Source organism: Saccostrea echinata, unplaced genomic scaffold (genome assembly GCF_033153115.1).
Source record: "Saccostrea echinata isolate AGI-Se365-2 ecotype Australia unplaced genomic scaffold, CSIRO_AGI_Sech_v1 ptg000054l, whole genome shotgun sequence".
NCBI lineage: Eukaryota > Metazoa > Mollusca > Bivalvia > Ostreida > Ostreidae > Saccostrea > Saccostrea echinata.
The window spans coordinates 58044878-58072038 of NW_026889803.1; the positions used below are offsets into that span (position 1 = coordinate 58044878).

General features: G+C 32.2%; 3 protein-coding genes across 7 annotated transcripts in view; 1 reads left to right on the top strand and 2 right to left on the bottom strand.

The window, feature by feature from the left end:
• LOC133206067 (peroxisome biogenesis factor 2-like) overlaps positions 1–17804 on the bottom strand; it is a 38301-nt gene extending 20497 nt beyond the window's left edge. Inside the window, exons 1-3 of the mRNA XM_061341994.1 lie at positions 17741–17804; positions 14956–15033; positions 14532–14594 (exon numbers count right to left, since the gene is read on the bottom strand). Coding sequence (XP_061197978.1) covers positions 14532–14594; positions 14956–15033; positions 17741–17788 — 189 coding nt within the window. The 5' untranslated portion in view covers positions 17789–17804. The remainder of the gene's footprint in view (positions 1–14531; positions 14595–14955; positions 15034–17740) is intronic.
• Positions 1–27161, top strand: part of LOC133206060 (rootletin-like) — a 71822-nt gene that overhangs the window by 10260 nt on the left and 34401 nt on the right. For 3 of the 5 annotated variants that reach the window (XM_061341976.1, XM_061341977.1, XM_061341978.1), the window contains exon 2: positions 21815–22102. In XM_061341976.1, coding sequence (XP_061197960.1) covers positions 21815–22102 — 288 coding nt within the window. Of the gene's footprint in view, positions 1–18696; positions 18931–19429; positions 19620–21814; positions 22103–27161 lie in introns of those variants that run through there. The other 2 variants (XM_061341979.1, XM_061341980.1) reach the window with 2 other exon arrangements.
• Positions 863–8821, bottom strand: LOC133172060 (nuclear apoptosis-inducing factor 1-like). Its single transcript, XM_061306867.1, has 4 exons — positions 8182–8821; positions 6472–6669; positions 1394–1448; positions 863–1049 (listed from the first exon to the last, which is right to left on the bottom strand). The coding sequence occupies exons 1-4, from the start codon at positions 8606–8608 to the stop codon at positions 863–865; spliced, it is 867 nt and encodes a 288-aa protein (XP_061162851.1). The 5' UTR covers positions 8609–8821.

Consider the following 27161-nt stretch of genomic DNA (forward strand, 5'->3'; position numbering starts at 1 on the left):
CTCACTTTTATCAGAGTATAGTATTTTGCTATAGTAAATTATAGTGAATTTTAGTATACTAAAATTTTCTTGAGATGCTGGTCCCCCCCACCCCCCATCATTTGCTGCTCTATGGTCGAGTACTGGCAAATTCCAGGATTTTGACAGTTCAATGGAAGATCACGTCTGATATTTGGACATATATATAAGGAGTCTTCCTTCTTTATGTACAATAAAGGTTAAGGTTATGTTAACAGATCAAAGGTCAAATATTGTGGCATCAACTACTGAATCTTTAAAATTTTTGGTATTGATTTTTTTGTTTAAACTGCCAAAATATCTGAAAAGAATGGTTCAATTTCCACATTTTGACAGTCATTATAATCTGATATCCATTTCCATCATTTTGTTGACTTTTTATAAAAATGAATACATGTAATACATTTTCTCTAAAGAGAACTTAAAGTGTAGGATATTTACATGTGAATTTTCAATTCTGGGAGAATGTATGTTTCTATTTTTATATCACATTTTACTAAAATTTATCAAATATCAATAACACAAATAATGCACATATGAAAAAAAGTGAAAGGACATCTCTTCTGGAGCAAAAGTTGTGGCCAAAGTTAAAATTTTTGTAACAGACTGACGGACGGACAGATGAATAAGATTCAATTTCCCCTAACCTTTGAAAGTGGGAGGCATGCAATAATGAATATGAATGGAGATGTTTATATACATTCACTTTAGGGTGAAAAATTAATTAAATTAAGATTGGGTGAGTCCTACTCCTATAGTTATATGCAGATATCAGAGACTAGGGGACTAAGTACATGTAATAAATGGAAAGCTTGGCAGTTATAATATTAAAGCATTATTTGGTTTACATGAAGGAGGCAAAGAGCTCTGTCTGGTCATAATCCTGTTTTTTAAGAATTGAATGAAGAAGTTGAATTTGCAGATCCAGCTTTTCCTTTTCCTTCTTGATCTTCTCTTTCTCCTCCTCAAGCACTTCACACTGCAACCTGTAAACATCTTCCACTGACTTTTTCCCACACTTGCGCTTCTCCCTGAAATAATTTTGATTTTCAATAAAATAAATCACTTCTTTTCTTTGAAAAAAAATCTAAATAGACAATGTGTGATTTTTATAAGGAAATGTATTCTGACATTGTATGTTATAGTGAGATAGTCATGAGTACGGTAGATTTAGTCTATTAATTTTTATGACTATTTTATGTACTTTATACAGATACTGCATGTAAATGTATATATGGAATAAAAAAATGTAGATATAAAATTGTCAACATTTTTTTTTCTTTATTTTTTGTGATACTCTTGTACAATTTATATACTGGTCCAGTACAGGTATGAGAAAGGAAAATTTAGAGAGAGAGAGAGAGAGTAACCTTACTTCTCCTTTCCTTGATATGGATACTGCCTTGTGTTTCTACTACAGCTAGGCAATGCTGTTTAAAATAAACATGAAATCAGTCAATGTTTAGCTTCAAGAGGGGATTGGTGCATTTAAATTGCTACAGTTTCATATAAGAAAAATATGAGTATCCAATCTAATTAGGGTCTTCCGTCTTCTGCGGAAGACCCTTCTATTATTCTATTGTTGATTTTTCACTTTTCTTTTTAGGGTCTTCCGTCTCCAACGGAAGACCCTTCTATTATTCTATTGTTTCTTTTTCACTTTTATTATTATTATTATTATTCTTTTTTTTTCTTTACAATTTTTGTGCAGAAGATTTCTCGGAGTTAGCTCGATCGATTTACTTGAAAATTTCAGGGAAGAAGTATCTTTGTCTGAAGCTTATACGTTTTTTTCATTTTTTTGAAATTCACTTCCGGTCGGAAGTTATCGCCCTTTAATCAAAATTCAGAGGACCTCCTTGTCTGCAATGGAACTAAAAAACGATTAAAGCTAGAGCACTGAAATTTTCAGTGATGATAGAGGACATGTTGCCATTGATCACCTGGGTGTTCAAATCTTCCGGAAGTGCCTAGTATGGAAGCTCGGTAGGGGTCGAAATTTAGGACACGAATCATGAGTGAATTTTAGAGACATTTCTTACGATAACTTTTTAACTATGAGTATTTTGTTAAAACATATTGAACAGGAATTGTGTAGAATTACGAGATCTTTTATATGATATCAAAGTAAAAGGGCTGACTCATCACATTAGGGGCTGAGAGGGGCCGAAAGTCTTTCTTCAATAACTCTTTAACGATCAATATTTTGTAATGCATTACTGAAGCAGAAATGTTTATCTCAACAATTTACAACTATATATTATGATATTCACATCATATGTTACATAATTAGGGGCCATAAGGGGCCAGAATGCTAAATATTTGACGCTCTATATCTCAAAAGTGGGAAATATTTTGATAAGCAATATTGAACAAAAGATGTTCAAAATAATGCTCTCAACAATATGCAACCTTTCATTTTTTGCTAAACGTCGCCATTAAGGAATTGAAGGGCCGGCCCCTAAATACTTCTTTTCCAAATATCTTAGAAACGAAAAAGAATTTCTGACTAGTTGTTGAACAAAAAGTGTTCAAAATCATGAGAGCTTTAAAGTGATATGAAGAAAAAGGGGCTGGACCCTCACAATAGGGGCTGAGAGGGGCTGAAAGTCTTTGAACAATAACTCTTTAACGATCAATATTTTGTAATGCATTACTGAAGCAAAAATGTTTATCTCAACAATTTACAACTATATATTATGATATTTACATCATTTGTTACATAATTAGGGGTCATAAGGGGCCAGAATACTAAATCTTTGACGCTTTATATCTCAAAAGTGGGAAATATTTTGATATGCAATATTGAACAAAAGATGTCCAAAATAATGTTCTAAACAATATGCAACCTTTCAATTTTTGCTTAATACCCCCCTTAAGGAGTTGAAGGGCCGGCCCCTAAATATTTCTTATGCAAATATCTTAGAAACGAAAAAGAATTTCTGAACAGTTATTGAACAAAAAGTGTTTAAAATCACAAGAGCTTTAAGGTGATATCAAGAAAAAAGGGGCTGGCCCCTCAAACTATGGACCGAAAGGGGTCGAAAGTCTTTAATCTATACCTCTTTAACGATCAATATTTTGTAATACATTACTGAAGCAAAAATGTTTATCTTAACAATCATCCACAACTATATATTATGATATTTACTTCATATGTTTCGTAATTAGGGGCCAGAAGGGGCCAGAATGCTAAATCTCTGATGCTTTATATCTCGAAAGTGGGAAATATTTTGATAAGCAATATTGAATAAAAGATGTTTAAAATAATGTTCTAAATAATATGCAACATTTCAAGTTTTCCTAAATGCCCCCCTTAGGGAGTTGAAGGGCCGGCCCCTAATTTTTTTTTTTTGCAAATACCTCTTAAACGAAAAAGAATTTCTGAACAATTGTTGAACAAAAATTGTTCAAAATCATAAGTCTAGCTTTAAGGTGATATCAAGAAAAAGGGACTGGCCCCTAAAAATACAGATCGAGAGGGCCTGAAAGTCTTCAATCTATAACTCTTTGATGATCAGTATTTTGTTGTACATTACTGAAGCGAAATTGTTTGTCTTAACAATTTATTTATATCATTATATTTGAACGAAAATCTCAATCAAATTCTTTTCTCATCTTTTCAAAAAATCGGACGGAAGACCCACTCGTTGCTCGCAACGAGATCGCATCTAGTTATTATTATTATTCTTTTTTTTTTCCTTACCGATTTTGTGCAGAAGATTTCTCGGAGATCTCTCGATCGATTTGCTTCAAATTTTCAGGGTTATTGCGTTGCTATCTGAAGTTTATAACACCGCTTCAGTTTTTGAAAAATCACTTCCGGTCAGAAGTTATCGCCCTTTGATCGATTTTTACATAGACCTTGTGTCTGCACAAAAACTCAAGAACGACAAATGCTAGAGTGTTGAAACTTTCAGTGGTGATAGAGGACATACTCTAGATGTGCACCTTGGTTTTCAAATTTTCCGGAAGTGCGATGTATGGAAGCTCGGTAGGGTAGAAATTTAGGATGTGATTTATGAGTGAATTTTAGAGACATTTCTGATAATAACATTTTAAATAGAAGTATTTTGTTAAAACATATTGAACAAAAAGTCTTCAAAATCACAAGACCTTTCATTTGATATCAGGAAAAAGGGGCTGACCCCTCAAATTAGGGGCTCAGAAGGGCCAAAAGTCTTTCATCTATAACTCTTTAATGATGAATATTTTGTTATAAGTCATTGAAGCAAAAATGTTTATCTTAAAATTCTACAACTATATATTATAAAATTTTGATCATATGTTACGTAATAAGGGGCCATAAGGGGCCAGAATGCTAAATCTTTGACACGTTATATCTCGAAAAGGGGAAATATTTTGATAAACAATATTGAACAAAAGATGTTCAAAATAATGTTCTAAACAATATACATCCTTTTAATTTTTGTAAGACATCCCCATTAAGGAGTTGGAGGGCTGGCCCCTAAATAGTGTTATTCTATATATCTCTTAAACGAAAGGAAATTTCTGAATAGTTGTTGAACAAAAAGTCTTCAAAATCACAAGACCTTTCATTTGATATCAAGAAAAAGGGGGTGACCCCTCAAATTAGGGGCTCAGAAGGGCCAAAAGTCTTTCATCTATAACTCTTTAATGATGAATATTTTGTTATAAGTCATTGAAGCAAAAATGTTTATCTTAAAATTCTACAACTATATATTATAAAATTTTGATCATATGTTACGTAATAAGGGGCCATAAGGGGCCAGAATGCTAAATCTTTGACACGTTATATCTCGAAAAGGGGAAATATTTTGATAAACAATATTGAACAAAAGATGTTCAAAATAATGTTCTAAACAATATACACCCTTTTAATTTTTGTAAGACACCCCCATTAAGGAGTTGGAGGGCTGGCCCCTAAATAGTGTTATTCTATATATCTCTTAAACGAAAGGAAATTTCTGAATAGTTGTTGAACAAAAAGTCTTCAAAATCACAAGACCTTTCATTTGATATCAAGAAAAAGGGGGTGACCCCTCAAATTAGGGGCTCAGAAGGGCCAAAAATTTTTCATCTATAACTCTTTAATGATGAATATTTTGTTATAAATTACTGAAGCAAAAATGTTTATCTTAAAATTCTACAACTATATATTATAAAATTTTGATCATATGTTACGTAAAATGGGGTCGCGAGGGGCCAAAATGCTAAATCTTTGACACTTTATATCTCGAAAAGGGGAAATATTTTGATAAACAATATTGAACAAAAGATGTTCAGAATTATGTTCTTAACAATAAACACCCTTTTAATTTTTGTAAGACATCCCCATTAAGGAGTTGGAGGGCTGGCCCCTAAATAGTGTTATTCTATATATCTCTTAAACGGAAGGAAATTTCTGAATAGTTGTTGAACAAAAAGTCTTCAAAATCACAAGACCTTTCATTTGATATCAAGAAAAAGGGGCTGACCCCTCAAATTAGGGGCTCAGAAGGGCCAAAAATTTTTCATCTATAATTCTTTCATGATCAATATTTTGTTATAAGTTATTGAAGCAAAAATGTTTATCTTAACATACTGCAACTACATATTATATAATTTTGATCATATGTTACGTAATAAGGGGCCAGAATGCTAAATCTTTGACACATTATATCTCGAAAAGGGGAAATATTTTGATAAACAATATTGAACAAAAGATGTTCAGAATAATATTCTAAACAATATACACCCTTATAATTTTTGCAAGATATCCCCATTAAGGAGTTGGAGGGCTGGCCCCTAAATATTCTTATTCTATATATCTCTTAAACGAAAGGAAATTTCTGAATAGTTGTTGAACAAAAAGTCTTCAAAATCACAAGACCTTTCATTTGATATCAAGAAAAAGGGGCTGACCCCTCAAATTAGGGCTCAGAAGGGCCAAAAGTCTTTCATCTATAACTCTTTAATGATGAATATTTTGTTATAAGTTACTGAAGCAAAAATGTTTATCTTAACATTCTGCAACTATATATTATAAAATTTTGATCATATGTTACGTAATAAGGGGCCATAAGGGGCCAGGATGCTAAATCTTTGACACCTCGAACAAGGGGAAATATTTTGATAAGCAATATTGAACAAAAGATGTTCAGAATAATGTTCTAAACAATATGCGTCCTTTCACTTTTTACAGACGAATATCTCAGTCAAGATCTTGACTAATCTTATCCAAAATCAGAGGGAAGACCCACTCGTTGCTCGCAACGAGAACCATCTAGTTTATATAATTGTTGTAATTAAACATGCCTCTCACAAGGAAATGGACCTGAGTATCATCCTTGGTCTTTATACCGGTAAATTAATTATAAGTCTTTCTGACTCTTAAATTGTTGTCCCCTTCTTTTACTTAATTTTTAATTTTTTTTCTTGCTTAAGCAATTGAGAGCCTGACAAATATTTAATTATATAGCTGCAATTTACATGAACTTGGTTGTTTTGGTGGACTAGGTGGGGAAAGGGGTTCCTCTAAGGGCGTCTCCATGACAATGAAAGCTTGACTTGCTGAGATAGGGGATTGGGAGGGCACAGGAAGGTCCTCACAAGCATCTTGCCATATGTCCATATCATGTTGATCCTTAGTTACAGTCTGAGTGGGAGATGCTGCCATGGAGGATAATACTATAGAAAACAAATATTCATTATTAGTCATTTTTATACACATGGGTAGTGTGTGGCTTCAGCAGTACTTGCAGCATAAATTCATCAGATTATTTATTTATATATTTTTTTAAAATTATAATTACTTTTTATAATTAGTACACATATATATTGTATGAGTGAAAATATGATTAATATATAATTTTCTATAATCTACACATGTATATTTATTATTCATTTATTTATTTTTCATCATTTTGTTTGTTTTTGATTTCTTTGGGGTTTTTTTTTCCTGATATTTGTTTTTTTTCTTTCCTTCTTTCCTTCTCTCTTTTTTAATCGATACAAACCCACATGTATAAATATGCATTTTTGAGATCAGAAAAATTTCAAAACCTTTTTTGCTTAGAGTGACAGAGTTGTCCTAAGGAAAAGACAAAGCAAGAATTCAACATTGGGGACTCCCCCCCCCCCCCAACCACCCCAAGGGAATTTTGTTTATTAGTTGGGTATTACTTCTCTTAAAATTCATTTATACCCCCTCCATAATAACACCATGTTTACTAAAACATTGGGTGAATGTAGTTTTTGAGGCTCTTCGGATTTAAAAAAAAAAAAAAAAAAAAAACTTGGATCCACTCCGATTCACGAACGTCAACAATCCACGTGTCTTGATTTCGCATTTGATCTCCGTACCTCCAATCTTCACATTTACATAGTTAAATTACTACGAGCACATATTTAATCTTATCTAAAATAATTAAATGTAATCATTCAAGATATAAGAAACATATTTTGTGCGAAGCTAATCAAACTTTTAACATGGAAAAAATTAGAAAGATGAAAGCACATGGTGATGGTGAGTTCGCCTCTTATTTTTCATTTTGACCTTAACAACACAAATGAAAGCTTAAAAAAGAGAATGTTAAGATCATTATTCATTCTTTAAAACTAAAAAACTACATTTTCGTTCACAATCCTACATGCATAGTAAATGTTATGATTATTTTCGATTTGCATATCCCCATGAAAAGGTCAAGGTCGTGTTATTGTGTAAACAAAATCGAAAGAAGGTTAGGAAACTTGTCAATATACCTATTCAAACACATAATTATAAAAATTTATTAGGCCTATTAAAAGAAGAAAAACAACAACAAAAATAAAATACCCAATCATTTTTAGGTCTAAAATATAAATTTTAACAATAAGATGTCATTTCTTCGAGCAGACGAAAATGTTCCTTGTTATTTTGACACATATCACTGTTTTGTTCAAATTAAATTACAAAATTTTAGGTCAAAGTAGTATTTTATATTGAATTAATAAAGTATTATTATATAATGAGTTAAATAGAGTAAAATCTTTGAAATGTGTGTACAGTGTCACAATGTGTGTATAACTGTATTGTTGGTGTAATATGAACACTGTTATAATCTTTTTACTTTATTTTATTATTTAATAAACATAAAATATAGAGATAACGAGCACATTAGATAAAAATTTGTTATTTAACACATAAAAGCCATATTTTACCAGAACATCCAGGCATTGAAGTTTCAATGCCCCCTTCAATCCCGTGGAAGGAACTGGCATCCCTGTACATGTCCACCACATCCTGCATTGTTTGGGAAAGAGGGGTAGGTGGAGGCCCTCCTCCTGTTTTTGTCATTTGTCTCCTGTTTTCCGTAAATTTCAATTTTGCTTCCCGACACATATTACGCCATTTATCTTTGACTTCTGTCAAACTCCTTTTTGCCACCCCCACAGCATTGACTTTTCTAACAATTTCAAGCCAAATGGCTTGCTTCTTAGCATTAGTAACAGTATTACTATGTTTTGCCTCCAGAATAGGATGGAGTTTCACCTGATTTTTAATAATTTCTATCTCTGTTAATGAGAAATTGGTGCTTCTTGCTTTCCTGTTCTTTTTTGAGCAGACGATGTCAGGATTGTCAGCCATGATTGTTTACAAAGGAAGAGAGGTGCATTTTGGGTAATCAAGTGGTTATTGAGTGATTAAGCAGTGAACACAATGTTAACACAGTGTTAGCTAACCATTGCGTTAAATTGCTTTTGAACAACAGAATTTAACCACTGCGTTAGCTAATCAAATGATTAAGGTTTAACACATAGTTATCCTTAACCACTGTGTTAAATTTAACCACCTTTTGAACAACCGGACCCTGGTAGTGTGCTGCCCTAGATGAATCTATACATGAATTGTTGGTCTCTATATGGCTTTCAGTTGCTTGGGAATGAACCTGCTCCAAAAACTTTAACCCTCATCATTCATCCAAAAACTGTAGGTCAGATCCAGCATTCAAAGCATATCTGGTACCATGAATCCCTATATACATCAACCATGCAAGTTTGGTCACTATAAGGCTTTTAGTTACTCTGGAACGGGCCAGCACCAAAACTTTTGGCCTGGACTTCATCTGGAAAATGTATCATGATAGATCTAGCATCCAAAGCTTTTCTGGTATGCATGCCTAGATGCATCAACAATGCAAGCTGAGTCACCAAAGTACTTTGATGCTGACACTGACATTGGAGGGTATACCATAAGCTCATCTCAACTTTGTCAAGGTGAGCTAAAAAGTGAAACATAAAGTCAAGAAACATCTAGAAATATGTCAATAGCAGTGTTTCCCCCATGAATCGACTACCGGTCAATTGACCGCTTCAATTGATAAAAAAAATGCCGATTTAAAATAAAAAAAATTAAATTTAATTATTGGAAGGTCCACAGAGATTTGCCATAAACTTCGACCCAAGCCTGTTACAATTGATCTCTAACCCTTTACTTTGAAATAAAGGGAAAACATTGCACTGGATATGAATGCTCTGCCCAATGGTGTTGCAACATTAAAAAATTGTACATCATTTCTTTGGTCTGAGTTACTAGCAATACATGATGAAAGAAGGAATAATTTTCTAGTTTCTTTGTAAGGAAATGTACAAGTAATCCTTTAAAGGGGCATGGACACACTTGCATTGCTGTTTTGTTAACATTTCTAAATTTCTATATTTATTACAAAAATAATTTTAGTTTAATTTACATGAAAATTCTTTATTTTTAATCACAATAGTTTTTTACAAACCTTTAATCCAACACCTGTGTTTGTAACCATGAGCATTAGCTCTGTTATTGTTTTTATTTAAATTTTACTGGGTGTATTCGATTTGCTAACACTGCACACGTCACTGAACACAAACAGGCAACATTGGTGTGTTTCTTTTGCATTCTTTCATTTTTAGCTGCAATAATGTAGCCCTCTCCGATTTTCTTTTTTCTTTTTTTTTGAGAGAGGGCTACCACTCCTTAGGATCTCCGTAATGGTGCAAGTGTGGGAGTGATTCACTACCGCACAGATTTTGGCTCAAATTATTAGTAAGTGGGTATTTTATTAACATATCTTACCTGAACTCATAAAATGTAGTTATGCAAGACATGAATTGATCCAAAAATATACAGAACAATCCGTATATTGGTTATTTTTCGTGTATGTCAACATCACAACTTGAATTTATCCGCCATATTTACTGACCTTGATCGATTTTATTTTTGGACAACCAATGAGAAATTGGGATCTAGGGGAGTGGATCATTTAGGATTTCCCTTATTTTAAGCATAAATATCACTGTTTATGAAAAAAATATCACATGGGATGCTTTTGTTTATCAATGTTTAGTGATATCATACAACAGAAACATTTATCAACACCGACATTTACTTTATCAAGTGCTTCTAAAATTCAAGCGCAAATCTCTGTACGTCACGCAAGAACTGTCATGGCTGCTGAAGAGATCAACTGGTAAACACGCAGATTTATTTTACTTGGTTTTAGCTTATAAAGAGCTATGATGTTGATAGTGAATAAAAATTCCATCTTATTGGAAGTAAGTTGAATGCAGAAACAATTTATTTTGCCTACAGTCGCCCGTATCTAAAAAATATATTTGCACCATTACGGAGATTCAGTGGAATTGTAGCCCTCTCCTGAAAATACAAGATTTAAAAAAATCAGAGAGGGCTACATTATTGCAGCTATTTCATTTCTATTCTAAATTTTCTTGATTATAGTTTTAGTATCTTTCATTGATGTATAATACATCACAAATTTCTCTTTTTCTTAAATATCAAGGATAAATCTTAGTTTGTGAAAATGCAAGGATTTACTGTAATATTACTTAATATTAAAAATATTACTTAATATTAAAATTTTTCTCTAGAAAGTTATCTCATATTGATAAGCAGGACAAAATTTTCATGAATTCTTGCAATTGCTGTACATAATCCTTAATAATACATACATATGTGAGAATAAAATTTTCGCAAGTAGACAGTCTTGCGTAATTACATGAAAATAAAGTTCTCACAAATAGTGATTTACAGTATTTTAATCAAACATGTCAGAAATTCATAGTTTTTAAAAATTGTCAGATGAAAGAAATTTCTAATCACACTTTTATTATACAGTGTATATCAGTCTGAAACACTCTCATAACACGTAAGATATGGAATTCTGCCAAACATTTTGATGGATATAAATGTCAAACCTATGCCCCTTTAAATATCTAAGACAAAAAAAGGAAGAAAAAGTTCAAGGTCATAGGGAATGTCAAGGTCAGAAAATTTTGACACAGCTCTCGATTTTATATTTATTATCTTTCTGTGAAGTTGGATGAAAATATCTTTAACAGTTTTTAGCTCACCTGAGCCAAAGGCTCAAGTGAGCTTTTCTGATCAAAATTTGTCCGTTGTCTGTCGTTGTTGGCATTGTCGTTGGCGTTGGCGTTGTTGTAAACTTTTCACATTTTCATCTTCTTCTCCAGAACTACTGGGCCAATATCAATCAAACTTGGCACAAAGTATCCCTGTGTGAAGGGGATTCAAGTTTCTTCAAATGAAGGGCCACGCCCTCCTCCAAGGGGAGATAATTACGATATAGCAAAAAATTAATGGCATTATTGAAAAATCTTCTCCCCAAGAATCAATGGGCCAGGAAAGATGAAACTCATGTGGAATTATTGTCAGGTAGTGTAGATTCAAGTTTGTTCAAATCATGACCCCCTGGGGTAGGGTGGGGCCACAATGGACGATCAAAGTTTTACATGGGAATATATAGGAAAAATCTTCTTCTCAAGAACAGCAAAGCTATGATTGGTCATATTTATATGGAAGCATCCTCAGGTGGTGTAGATTCAAGTTTGTTCAAATCATGACCCCCAGGGGTAGGGTGGGGCCACATTGGACGATCAAGGTATAACATAGGTGTATATGGGAAAAATCTTCAAAAATCTTTTTCTCAAGAACAGCAAAGCAATGATTGGTCATATTTACGTGGAAGCATCCTCAGGTGGTGTAGATTCAAGTTTGTTCAAATCATGACCCCCAGGGGTAGGGTGGGGCCACATTGGACAATCAAGGTATAACATAGGTGTATATAGGAAAAATCTTCAAAAATCTTTTTCTCAAGAACAGCAAAGCTATGATTGGTCATATTTATGTGGAAGCATCCTCAGGTGATGTAGATTCAAGTTTGTTTTAATCATGACCCCCAGGGGTAGGATGGGGCCACAATGGACGATCAAAGTTTAACATAGGTGTATATAGGAAAAATCTTCAAAAATCTTTTTCTCAAGAACAGCAAAGCTATGACTGGTCATATTTATGTGGAAGCATCCTCAGGTGGTGTAGATTCAAGTTTGTTCAAATCATGACCCCCAGGGGTAGGGTGGGGCCACAATGAACGATCAAAGTTTTACATAGGAATATATATAAAAAACCTTTAAAAATCTTCTCAAGAACCGCAAAGCCACTGTTTGTCATATTTATATGGAATTATCCTCAGATAGTGTAGATTCAAGTTTGTTCAAATCATGACCTCCAGGGGTAGGATGGGGCCACAATGAAAGTTCACACTTGTAGAGAAAAATGACACAGTAGTCAAAAATTTATGTAAGCATCCTTAGTAAATGTAGATTTAATTTTGTTCAAATCATACCCCCCACTCTCTTTTAAGGGTAGTTTGGGACCACTTATGCATTTAAACTTTTCAATACTAAACTGATTTTTTCTTCTTTTTTAGCCACAGTGCTCAGGATAGCGATGTGGCCCCTGGGCTTCTTGTTTTTTTATACTAAGTAAACCCAAAATATGAAAAACTTACTTCAAGATCATAGGGAAGATCAAGGTCAGAAAATTATTACACAGTAAGAGTTGAATTGCTCTATCCAATAAATATCTTTCAAAGAAGTTTGATTAATTAAAATGTAAAATAAGTCTGACAGTTTATTCCCAATTAGCCAACATTTTGAAAAATCCTATTCCCACATAGCCAACATTTTGATTTTTACACCTGAGTGATCAACAGGCTATAGTCTGTTTTCAGGTATATGTGCTTTACCTGAGAATTACTACCTTTGAAAAAAATAGTGTAAAAATAAATTCAAATGAAAACTTCAGTCAAAACATAAAAATAAAATTTAAATTTAAAAAAAATGAAGTTCTAGAAAAAAAGAATTAATTTATATAAATGTAGTAAAAAATAAATATAAATCTGCATTTTTTTAAAATTAAAAATTGAATATTGATAAAAGACAATATTGAAAATTAATTAAGAATTAAAATATTTTAAATGATACCAAAGAAAAGTGTATATTACATTGTAGAAACAATTTTGAACATTCTAAAATATATTATATTTATCAGTTGTGATTAAAAATATTTATCTGAGTATGTAATATTCGACTGTGATAATGATCACAGTAACAGAATCTTTTGATACAAACTGATTCATTATCTGATTTTAAAAAAATTTCATGCCTGATATTCACAACCCTGTCTTTTTTAACTATATACGATTCTAATAGGGCCTATATATTATTATATATCATAAAAATGATTTTTTTTTTTTCGGGGGGATTCCTGTCATTTTGTTTTATTTTTACTCTACCATGGTAAATGTTTAAAAAAAACTATAAATTTACTGAAGAATTAATGTTTGTACTTTTTTTTTTTTAAATTTCATATACAGTTTGAATATTTAATTCTATGTTGCAGCATATTATGTGTTTTCCATTTAAACTTTAAAATTTTAGGCTTGATTCAAGTTGAGCTATAATTTATTTAAAAAGAAGAAGGATATAATGATTAATAATTTAAATATATTCAATGATCGATTTTTGAATATTTATTTTATAATAAATATATTTAAAAACGTTTCCCGCCAAAGATGTTACAAATGTGACAAAGAAAATTAAAAATAAAAACAAATTGTGATACAACACAGCAATAAAGAAGAATAAAGCTGTTAATTATTCAAAATAATTAAATCACACTGAAATTAATATATCAATTATTATTATATTTTTAAGAAAAGATAATTTTGTACTTGCACTGAAACTCAATTCATCAAAAAAATATTACATTCATCATGGTGTTCTTATATGTACATGCTACAAATTAAATAAATTATTTTATTCAGCTTATACATGTAGCTTAAAACAGACTATAGCCTACATGTAATTTATTTCTTTTGTTCTCAGTCTGCACCCCATTCCCACTTAGCCAAGACACATTTACCTGTGTTTTACCTGTATTTTTTCAAAATGTTGGCTAAGTGGGAAAACACCAGTCTGACAGATGAATAAATAGAAAGTTGGAAGGATGGAGGAACAAAAGGGGAAAGAATGTCTAAAAATGGTCATGACATACAGTATATGCCCCCTGCCATATTCATGGTGGGGCATAAAAATTGATCAGTAAATTCCCTCAAAAACACTTTAAGCTCAGATGAGCTAAAAAGTGATGTCTTTTCCTGCATGTATTTTAACCTATAGAATCATCTGCAAAATAAGTAAATATAAGGACTTACTCTCCAGATAAGAGTCTTTATTATAGCTGTTACTTCAGGGTCATAGGTAACCAACACATTACTCTGTAAAGATAATTCAAAAAGGTGATATACTGTTCACTAAAGCAAAAACAACTCTCAATGATGTTATTCAAAGTTATCTAGCATTTAAGTTTACTTGTCAAATCAGAGCTCTGCTTATGATTCTCTAATTTTGAACTTTACAATGGCAGTGTTATACATACAATACAAATTAGGCTACATGTATGTTTAAAGTATCTGCATGTCAGTCTCCCACTCTCAAAATGTGCATTTCATTAATTGCTTGTCCCTGCCTTTGTTTCCTCTTTCATATCATTCCTTCTGAAATTTCTGAAGATAAAACTAACTGGGAGAATTCACAAAATGAAGCTGTAGATGACCTGATATTAAAATGATCCATTACCTTGTGATACCTGAATATCTTGTTCAGCTGTGCCTTTATGATGTGTACAACTTCACTTTCTAATTCTGAGGCATCCAACTGTAGGAGAAAAACAAAATGCAATATTATAGTTGATACATAATGTTCAAATATGAAAATCTCATATGTGTTTGAGTTTTCTGTTTGATATAAAAACATTCTTTAATATGTTTGATATTATTTTAAAAGTAGAACATGTAGAAATTATTAACTTTTAACATACATGTTTAATTCTAATAATGAAAAAAATTACTTTAACCTGAAGGGCAAGCTGAAATCAGATAATTAATGATATCTTGGACTGATTATCCGGTATTGCACTGTAGCAAGCGGCGCAAAGTGCCACTCACACTACAAGTTCTTAATACAATGCCTAGGTACAGAGAAAATTTTTACTGCTGCATCCAAAATAAATTTTTTTCTACAGTTGACCTCTGTATCTACATGCACCACAAAGTTCACAAATAAAACAACACACTTTGCTTAATTGGAAATTGCAGAGAGATACAAGGGTTGATCCAAAAATATTTACATTTGCAAATGCTTTCCCTTATATAACACTATTGAAAGCAATGCGTATCTATATCCGTATAAACACGGTACACGCGTCATAAACGTTCTACATAATTTCTCAGTGACGTCATAAAGGGTCGATGCGCAATCAATGGATTAGACACATGCTGTTGAGTTTGAAAAATAAAACACTTCACACGTTAAAAATTATAATTAGGCAAACATAAAATATAAATAAGTGACAAATGTAAATATAAGTAATAAGGTATCATTTTTAAACATCTATCGGGATATAAATACGGGTTGGTACGAGATCAAATTTACCACAAAGCCCTTCGGGCTTTACGGAATTCGTTCTCGTGACCAACCCGTATTTATATCCCTATAGATGTTTAAAAATCATACCTTATTTCTTAAGTAATTTCACAACTGCTACATGTATAAAATCTTTAATTATCGAAAGTTATCAACAATTTTTTTTTATATCAATCATGTTAATACCTCTATCTATTTTGACTTTTATTAATTTAAGATTTTATAGCACATGAGACATTACTTTTGGATCAACCCTCGTAGTAAATTAGATGCTCTTCATTATTAAGTATTTGCCTTTTTTCAAGACTTCATTTGGAAATACAACTAACATACCACGTCATGTGATGTCACAGATTAGGCCTTCCAAATATATTTTGCAATTTGAAGAGGAAGATATATCTAATTTAAAAGCAAATAAGTATCCAGTAATAAATTATACACAACTACACAGCCTTAATGGTTATGCTATCAACATTTTAATGGCAAGTGCAGTAAGCAGCACAAAGCACTGCTCTAAAGCAAGTTCTATAAACTAAATTGTAAGAACAAAGGAAATTTGAAATCAGTACATTCTTGTGCATCAAGCAAATTTTTATGTGAAACCTTCCCGAAATTCTTTTGCTGCCATGATTCCATGTGATAATGGTGAATATATCAGGCCCCCCAGTTATTTTGGGAAGATTTTCTTCTTGCAGAGAGTTTAAAAGGAACAAAAAATAACTGCATCTACTCTACAATGCCTTTTTTATAATTGTTAAAAATAGCACTATTTGGACTCTGTTATGAAATGCAACTTCATGGGACATAACAGTCTAGACTGGTGTCTCATGCAGTTTGAAGAGGCAGATCAAAGTTACATGTATAAGCTGTGTAAAGGTTTTTGATTGTACAACTGCACTCGCCCAAAAGGGTCACACTGTGAAAAATTACTGCAACATTTATTTTGGAAAAAAATGAAAAGAAACAAACAAGATTTAGATTGTGTGTGTATGTGCGCAGTGTTTGAAAGAAATGTGCACCCACTTTACAGCCCCTTTCAAGAAAGATGATGTAACAACTTGTTACATATGTAACATACCTAATTTTTGAAAAAGGCAATACGTGTACTTTTCCTGGGGTTAGAAGCATAGGGGCTTGTCTTCTGGATTGTAAAATGTAAAATAAATTAATAAAATTTTGAATGTACTTTAAATACACTTAAAAGTTGTTAAAATAAAAGATTCTGACACTTTCAGTCAAGAAAAACCACATTTAAAAAAGACCTATATACATAAACTCTACAAGGGACGAAAGCTCTCATCTTGGAAAAAATACCCCAACCCACTTCAGCACCTATTTCTGGACTCTAAAGCATTATTTTATTCTGTTGTCATGGTTCTGTCCCTTACAGGGATGATTTTCCTAAATGTTGATGCATTTGTCAGTCGTCAACACACGTTTAATCAACAGAAAACGAATACAATTTCTTTGGTGTGGCTTACAAGTTTTATCAGCAGTCAGCCCTACATGTCTAGCTAATTTTATAGTGAGTTTCAAACACTGGTGTGTTTGTGTTTTGTTTTTGTTTGCCTATGACCATATATTGTCTACATAAAACAAGCTCTGTGGCATATTATAGCTATAGATAGATGGTGAGATTGTGCAGGACTTAGTTTTATTGAAATATATCCCATGTGAATCACTGAGGGAAAAACCTCCCAGGATAAGTTTAGGTAGTATCTATCTAAAGGCAAGGCAATCAAATGACGAGTTGTCAGTCACTCACAAGATCAGCTACAAGTCTAAGACGTCATCCAGCATCAATAACTTGATTATGCATCAATGCAAATTAAATCACTCGTGATAAATCAATATCATTGAAACCTTGAGTCTTACCTTAGACTTCAAAAAAAGTTGACATACTTTTTTTCCTGTTTCATGTATAAATTACAACACTTACTTGGCTAACTCGAAGGGCTGGCGTTTTCTCGATAATGGAGTCCGCCATTTTGTACGAAAGACCAAACCTAACTTGTAAGCTTTATTGCCATTGGATAAAATTAGAATTTGTTAATTTTTCCCCATCACATCTACATATTTGCCTTTCTGATTTTTACGTAAATATCCTCATTTTTTTCTACAAAAGTAATTTTATATCTTGAATGATTCATTTTTTAAATGGAATTCTAAATCTGAACCCAGCACGAATTCTCTTTCCGGAAAGTCGCATTACTTTGGATGTTTCACATAAAAACTAATCCTAATGAAAATAAACTGTAGAAATTAAATTATTCCATGCTGTCATTTCATTTTTGTTTGTTAAAAACTTGTGTTTATAATTTAAAAAAAAATATGCTGTGTCTAAATGTCTGTCCAAAAAAAAAAAAAAAAAAAAAAAAAAATTATGAAAACACACTGACTGTCTGTATTTTTTGAACATGCAATCCAAGAAAATTTTCTGCTTCGAACCTTCTTACATACGTTTTAGATTTGGGCAGTAGACCATTCAATAGATAAAAATAATTTCAAGCTTCAGTAAGGAAAAACAATTTCATCATAAAATTATGAAATCTTGTATTGTCCCAGAGACAATATACATAGGTATTTTAAACAACAGCAATCTAAGATATATGTATGGCTGTGCCCCCCCCCCCCAACCTGAAATTGCTTCCTACGGGCCTGGTACATGTTTATATATGACATTAATTTTACTTAAATTCCTTGTGTTTAAAGTGTAATGTGGTAAATGTAAACTGAGATGTGAAAAGTTGGAATTATTGATAAACTTTCTATTTTCAATATAACAGTCGATAATTTAAGCGTCGGACCAATTATGTATTTTTTTTATTATTATTGCAATATACTGTTAAACCCTACGTGGCGCTTGTTCAATGGACGTGTATAAACATGCCTGAATATTAAAGTGCCAGCCATTATTGGAAAAAAGCAAAGACAGGTGTTTCGCGTTTCGATAAAAGTATCCACCGTGAGGTGTATTGAAGTGTGAGACAAATAACGGGGGGTTTTAGCTTCAGAGCTCCCTCCCAAAGGAAAAGTGAAGGAGTGGTCAGTTAATTTCACCTAGCAAAGCTTTGCCCTGTCATCGGGGACTCCATGTCAGCAGACGACCGACTTGAAAGGGTCATACAGGTGACATTTTAAGCAATAATGTTTTATCGATATTTTTGTCTCGACAGTTCTGAGGAACGCTTAAATGCCGAAATGTTGATTTGCAAAAGCATGGAAAATTCAGCTTTCGTTTTCTATATCTTTCAAGTTTTGCAGGTTTCATCGTAGTTTTTATTGCAATTTGTTTAAGAACTGTCACAATATCATAAGATTTAAATGCCTCCTCATCTGTCATTCAAAAGTGTATACACTATCAATTGTCTGTGGTGTTTGAATATATTTCGAGAGAAAAAAAAGCTTCATTCCCACGATTGTATTATACAGAGCATACTGCTGATTATGTTTCTAGCATTACATAATAATATTAATCTATTTATGAGATAACAGGCCATAACTTAGTTGTTGACAGGTGCGCGCTATATAAATGTTAGGGACGCCGTTACTATAGGAACATTTTTTCATAGCTGCGGGACTGTCATCGGTCCAAGAATCCCATTTTTACAATCACTTGATTACTTCCGGTTCTAAAGTTGATGAAGTTTTGGGAAAAAAGTTGGGCTAAAAGTGCTCGGAATGAGCCATTTGAAGTACCGCAGAGACTCTCCACCTGTTAAAGATTTATTTGGATCTTCGTCCTTTGATTCTGATGGTTCCATGGCGGGATATTCGCTTCTCCACTGGACGCAGCAAGAATTTAGTTTTAATGCACGGTTTTCGCCATGTATTCTTTATTTCCAGAATAAAAATAATAGTAAAAATTAATTCAGCAAGAAATACTAAGCACAAATGATTTTGTTAGGAATTAACAAATAGTAATGTTATGTGCTTTAAAATTTGTGTAAATCGGGGGGGGGGGGGTCTATTAAAAATATATCACTACATGATGAAGAATTACACGTTTAATGTTAGAAACTTTAAAAATTTTACTTTGTCTTTAAAACTGTACTTAAACAGGTTTTGTTGAGTATACATATACTCTTAAATTATTCTATTCCTTAGAATGATTTCAAATTTTCAGAACACGTCATTTGCCTACATGTTTACTCAAATCACAAAGCTCAATATTCATTCTGAGTTACCACAAAAGTTATTGAGCTTTGTTTATTTATCAGATGGGACTCATTTCCTATGCAAATATAACACAGTAAACCCTGTTAGTGTTTAGGTAAGGACCACAAAGGTCTTGGCTTTTATTCATCTAAATGGAAAACAAATTTTATGGTTGAGAAACACTGCTTTCTTTACAGTGATAATAAACTGTTGAAGCCTGTGTGGTAATAATTGCGTATTGATCTGTTTGTGTGAAATGATGTCAGGACTATTGTAAGGGACATAAAAAAAGCTGACTTTGCACAGTTTTTATCGATGCTAGAGTACTAGCCTACAGTGATGTGTTCAAATTCATAAATATACATAGGCATGCAAGCAACAGGAAGTTACGTTAAGTAATAAGGAAAGCATTAGCAAGTGTGTTGTAGCCATTTTAGTCTGAAAATTAATGTTTATGAACAGTTACGTGTGCCAACTGCCAAATGCATTTCTTAAATGAATTAATTATATTTGCATGCTCCTTTCTTCCAAAAGTTTAGGCACTAGTAAATAAAAAGAAAACATCTATGGAAATTGGTAGAAATTGGTCAAATTTCAAACTTCAAAACAAAATAGTTAGGGATCATTCATAGTTTATGCAAAATACCACAGGAGTTAAAGTTGTATACAACTTGTATTTTGAAGAATATTGTGTTTCAAAGTGTGAAATGATTGCTGCAGAAATGTCACTCTTACAGTATGTTTTCTTCAACATTCTGCATATGTAACTGGAAGTGAAAGTTGTACAAAAAAACACCTTATAGTGCACAGAAAGAATGGAACTTGTATATTCCTTAGTGTTTGAACAGCTTTGCAAGGCAACATTGGCTAAAACTGATACTTGACAGATTTATTTGTGAAGATTAATGTCAGAGGAGAGAGAGTAGTAGCTAGCAATATTTGTATAGCAAACAAAATGAATGAACACTGTAGGTATTGTCAATATCAATGGTTCCATTTCAAAATCGAGTTCAATAATAAAGTCTTCCCCATTTCCAATCAATATTCTTTTGTATTTGTTTTATTCAAATTAAAAATGATGATGATGTTAAAATTTCTTTGCATTCCACAAAGATTGAATAATAAATGGAGTTAAGTCTTTGAACAGTCACATTTATTAATGAGAGAGTTGAACAGTACAGATAATAAACCGCTGGGTGTGCAGTGTCATTTCTCAGAATAGCACAGCCTATTTCTGTTCATGAATCATTTATGCTTTTTGTAAAATTCAATGAAAAAAAAGGTGAATAGTAGGAAAATGAATTAAAATGGTAAAGATAATTATGTAAATTTTCTAATTGTTGCAAGCTTTACACTATTTAAACCACAAAAAATCTTGTAAGTATTTTCTCTACACACATTTATAATGCATTCATCATCATTCTAAATTCTTTTCTTAAGTAGAGCCTAATTACTTAACCGTTTAAAGTGAAAGTAAGATGTGGCTTTCAGATATGTTTGTTGTTTTTGGTATTTCCAAAGGTAAAGAATGGATTTCAAATAAAATTTTACCAATAAAACAAAGAAAGTAAGATTGTAAAGGCAGATAGATTCTGGATAAGTTTGTGGATGCAGGAATGAAATTTTATTTCAATTAGATAAGTGAGAGCTTGCATAAGTTGTGGCATGGAATATTGAGTTTACAGAGATACAGGATCTCTAATTGCCCTCCATTTGCAATATTGCCTAAATTTATTAACTCACATCAAACACTTAAGTAAAATGTATTACAATTCACTTACTGAAATGGAAATTGCCATGCATGAGTATTGATGTGTAGATTGTTTGAAATGTAAATGCTTTTATTTTATTACAGAGATTAGAGGACTCCGTGCTAAGAGATAGGGAGGATTTAACAGTCCTTGGTGAGGACAACCAACCATCAAAGCTTCCTGCTCGAGTCAGGGAGATCATCACCAAGCACCTGCCTGCTGAGGACCCAGATTATACCCCACCAAGGATGTCCACCACTCCCACTGTCTCACAGCTACAGGAGGAGAACAGGCTCCTCGCTGCAGAACTCAATCGCGTTGAGGACCTGCTGGCAGCGAGTCGAGCTGAGAGGGATGAGTTAGGAATCAAGTACAATGCCATCAGTGATAAGGTGAGTTTAGAGGAGTAGAGAGATAGAGGTTTGGTGTTTAGGTAAGTCAGTGTGTTGTGTCGATTTTTATAGCATTGTCAGTTTGTCAGCTTTCTTTATACAAATGTTGTATAATAGGTAATAATTCATATATTCAAATTCTTCAGAATGATGTTTCATTCAAGTTTTCCACTTCTGACTTCTGATATATTTTTGTTGGTTCAGCCACAAAGCATAATTAGAAAAAAGCAGATTTTACCTGTTATAACCCTGGATGATTCCATGATCCCTTTGTACAGAAAAGCACACAATTATATAGACTTGCTGTGATCATTCAAATGTTGGCATTGAGGAATAAATGTTATCAAATGATAATGTGTCCTCATCCATTGTATATTGAACAATGTTAGGTCAACACAATCTACTAAATTACGCAGGGTTTATCAAACATCATAATCCTTCTCTTTTACAGAAATAATGAAACATTTTAGCTCTGCAAGGAAAGAAGTGTATTTTTTTAAAGTGAAACTATCATTATGCATCCCCACAAAGCATATAACTATACACCGAATTTTATTTCATACAATTAAAAGCTCCTTGAGAAAGCTTCCAAACAATCCTGTCTTTAGTATATAATTTGATGATAGCTATTTTGAAATACATTCACAATCAAAAAACATACTAGCTAAACAGTCTTTAAATTTGTTTTACATGATTGATTTTAACCCACCATAATTTTTCATTATTATTGATTACCCAGTTCATCAGAGATTTTAAAAATATGCATTTGTTGACATATAATGCTCCTCTTGATGTATAACGTGCTGTTACTGTCTAATTACGGGAAGTGATCTCCAAATATATGTTAAAGTACTTCTTTCAGGGAAGAGGGGTTTTCAAAGTATAATCTTTATAGTTTAAAATACATTTAAAAAAAAATGGTTACAGTTTTTTCTTCTTGAAATAAAAATACATTGTAGTTCTAACAAAATAATAAAAAACAGAGATTGTGGAGAATGGATTGGTTGTCAACCCTAACCTTACACGTACCCAGACAAACATACATGTATAAATAGACATGATAAATTGTGTTGAATTTTCTTAACAGATAATCTGTAATATAAACACAGTTGTGTATTTAACTTGGTCTGTCCTGCCTCTATTGTTAACCAGGGCAGTGGGGTAAAACACATTCTACAGACAACGTTGTCTGTGCTACAAAAGTTCAAGTGTATCACATATTATTTCCCCAAAAAACAATGAATGCACTGCCTTCCTAGCAGGAGGGCTCAGATTAAATGATTTACAGTTTTAAGACCCTGAACAACAAATACATTAAAGTACATGCTATCTGTGGAATTTCCTCGAAAGTTCCGGGGTTCTTGCAAAATTCATCCATGAAATATTGTAATAAAACAGGACCAGCTTGGTTAATCATAGTAGGGAAAAAAAATCTAAATCAGCTGTCAAAATTTTCTTCTATGGTTCAGCAAAGTCAGGCCCCATTAATCCAAATCAAAGAAATTTAATGGTTAGATCTGAACTATTTACACCACTCAATGGCACTTTTTCTGTTATATTACAGTGCTTTAATATTCTAGGACCTTTATTTATGCAAATTTTTGGAGACTTCATTGAGTTGAAAAGGAATTTTTTTTCTTATTACTATATACAGGTAATTATACCCCCCGCAAACGAAGTTTAGGGGGGGTATATTGGAATCACCATGTCCGTCTGTCTGTCTGTCTGTCTGTCCGTCTGTCCGTCTGTCTGTAGACAAGATTTTGTCCTGAGCATTTCTCGGAAACTATTGCATAGATTTGTCTGAAAATTTGTACACTTATTATTCACCATATGAAGGTGTGCACCTGGTATTTTCATCATGATTGAATAATTTTTCTGCATTTTACAGGTGTTTTTTTCATTTTTATCATGTGTTTTGTACTTCCTTTACTCAAAGACTATTTCATAGAATTGTATGAAAATTTGTACACTCATTATTTACCATATGAAGATGTGCACCTGGTATTTTCAACATTATTTGATAATTTTTCTGCATTTTACAGGGTTTTTTTTTTTCATTTTTATTGACTTAGTCATTTTGGGTTTATTTCTAAGGTTTGAGACACAGAATCTAGAACATCTGTACAAAAATGTGAACTACAGCTTAAAACTATTCATTAAAACAAAAACAAAAAAAAAATCACCAAGTATTAAAAACAATTTTTACATTACACAGCAGATAGTGTAAATCCATTTGTCCCTTGGGAGTAATGAGTGGACATCATCCAGTTAGAGATAAATTAATGAGTTCAGTGTGGGAAGTTGTTAGGGCCTCTCTGATCAAGCATGTGTTATCTATATCTCCTGGGAATTTCAAGATCTCTGTTCTTTAATTCTCTTAATTGTAATTTATTGTCTGTCATAGTACATAGTTACTGGATGACCAGCCTTTCATTTTTAAAATGAATTTGATATAAAGTTATCAAGATTAATTTGATTCTGTAATTAATTGATTTTTTTTCAACAATCAATGCAGAATGTCATGTCTCAAAAAGATGACAGATAGTTGCAATTTATTTTTTCAATATATTAAAAAACAATGTAACTACAATGTATTGGTATTGATGTTTTATTAGGTTGTTCCTTGGTTTCATGCATTAAAAAAAATAAAATGAGCAATTATTTTTTCACTCTAAATGTTAATAAGAAAACACCTCTTAGATCCATAAAATATTAGTGATTTAGCACCTCTGAAAAACCCAGCGGGGGGTATTTGTCCCTTTTGGACAGTTCTAGTTTTAATTAGGAATGTATATGAATTGAACTTAATTAAATAACCTTGGTAAACAGAATATTTGAGGTTTGCTTATTTTTTTCCCCTGTCAAATGCAATGATATCCATGCATTACAAGAAACATATTGTATAAAGTGATAACGATATGAGATTTTTGTGCAACCAGGTTAAACTGTTGAAGTTTTTGAATAAGCTTATCAAATTTCAATATATATTGATCATTCCAAGTAATTATTGGCATATTTCATAATAAAATAACTGACTTTGTCATAAGGTCACGTGCAGGATTAAAAAAGTCTGTGAAGTTTTATGTCCTCATGTTGATTTGGGAATGTTGATTAATCATACTTCAAGCTATATACCGAACAGTATACTAATGGGGGATACTTCATAGTGACATTACTATTTGTTTTGATATGTGATCTATCTGTGCTCCTTGATTTTGATAAAAGTTGTTGAATACTTGCACTTTGTGGACCAAAGTTATTTCCATAGCTTGATTTTAAGAACCAATTCTGTGGCACTACAACATGTATTTGACCCAGCTTGATTTTAAGAAGTTCTCTCAGCCTGTATTTGACATTCAGTAAAAAGGTTCCTTGTTCCTCTAAGCTTAGAGAAGAGCATGCTAATACTTGAACTAAGTAACATATACCGGTATGTGTACAGTTAGTCTTTTAAGGTATCATTGTTCCAATCTTGGCAAAGATTGAAGTGGTTGTAAGTTTCGTATTATTCATACATGTATTATTTTAAATCCTGCAAAATTTAATTTTTGTATTGATTGAATATGTGCATTCTACTACTCTGGAAAATTCAAACTTTTTTTATCTTTTCCTGTTAAATGCATTTAGTTTGAATGTACATTAAACATTATTAAATCTGCAGTATTTGATATGCATCTATTTTAAAAATTTTCAAAATGCATTAGTCATTACTGATACATGTATATACCTCTATAAAAGAGCATGCAAGAGATTTATTAACTGATGGTTAAGATTATTTAGAAATCACGAAAAAAATCCAGGAAGTTGTTTCAACCAATTTTCGAAATTTAAATTTAAAAAATACACCAAATCACTCTTCTATCCTGATAGAGTTTTTCCAGTATACACAAATCACACAGTGAAATCAAGCAGAGACAAGTAATACAAGATCGTGCCAATTTTTGTTTAAGTGGACAAGTGAATTGAATTTTAGTTATTGCTTAAAGTAAATCACAAGGAGTGTAGAAAATTCAAATTTCACAAATTCAGACTTATCTTAAAGGAAGGTGGAACTGGAGTAATGACACTGAAAGTAAAAATGATTGAAATTTAAGGCTTGTTATAGATCAAAGTAATAAAGGGTTCCAAGGCTTTTAAAGGTTGTAATCGCATGTTTGAAGGTTCATGCCATGAGGTAATCCTCACATTTTAACTTATGGATATTAATGATTAGATCCCTAGGGTTGGTGTATTAGAATTGGTTTAATCAGGCCTAAAATGCTGTGAAATTTTGTCATCATTGTGAATTTTTTTCCCCCCTAAATTAAAGTATATACACATTTTGAAGGAACTGAGGTATAATACTTCATAGAAGATGTTTAACCAATTAAATAGCTAGATAACAATGTAAAATATTATTTTATTAGTTTACTAGATAATGAGTGCTATTTTTTATCACTATTACTACTGTAGATTCCTTATTTTACGCGAGTACTTAATTTCACGAAATGGCCGAAGGGTGTCAAATCGCGAGAACAATAATTCGCGAATGGGTGATTTATATAGAGATTTTACATACATTAAAGCACCATTAAAATAAAAGCGAATATTTTTATTTCGCGAGTGGTGCTTCTCGCGTAATTACACGATAATTTATTCCTCGCGTATATTTAGGAATCTACAGTATTAAAGGAATTGTGCAATTTTTGTAGTATGGCTGTCATACAACATTCTGTAGTGTTTGTAAAAAGTAATATTGGTTGATAGGGAAAAATATTCAGCTTCGTAGGGTGAAAGTCTCATCAAATACCAAAAAAATTATATGTCAGTATTTGCTGATTGTTGCTAGAATTCAATATCTTATGTACTGAGATAAACTTGACCAAATTTGAAAACACTCTCTGAGGGGCTCCAAACAGAAGCTAAATTCATGAATAGACCAATCTAATGGGTAAAAAGTAGATATTAATGGTTTCTATTATTCAGCTGTTACTATTTGATTAAGAGGTACTTATTCCTTTCTTATAGTCGTTAATTAATCAAACAAGAATTATGTAAGACTAACTGCAGGTTTATT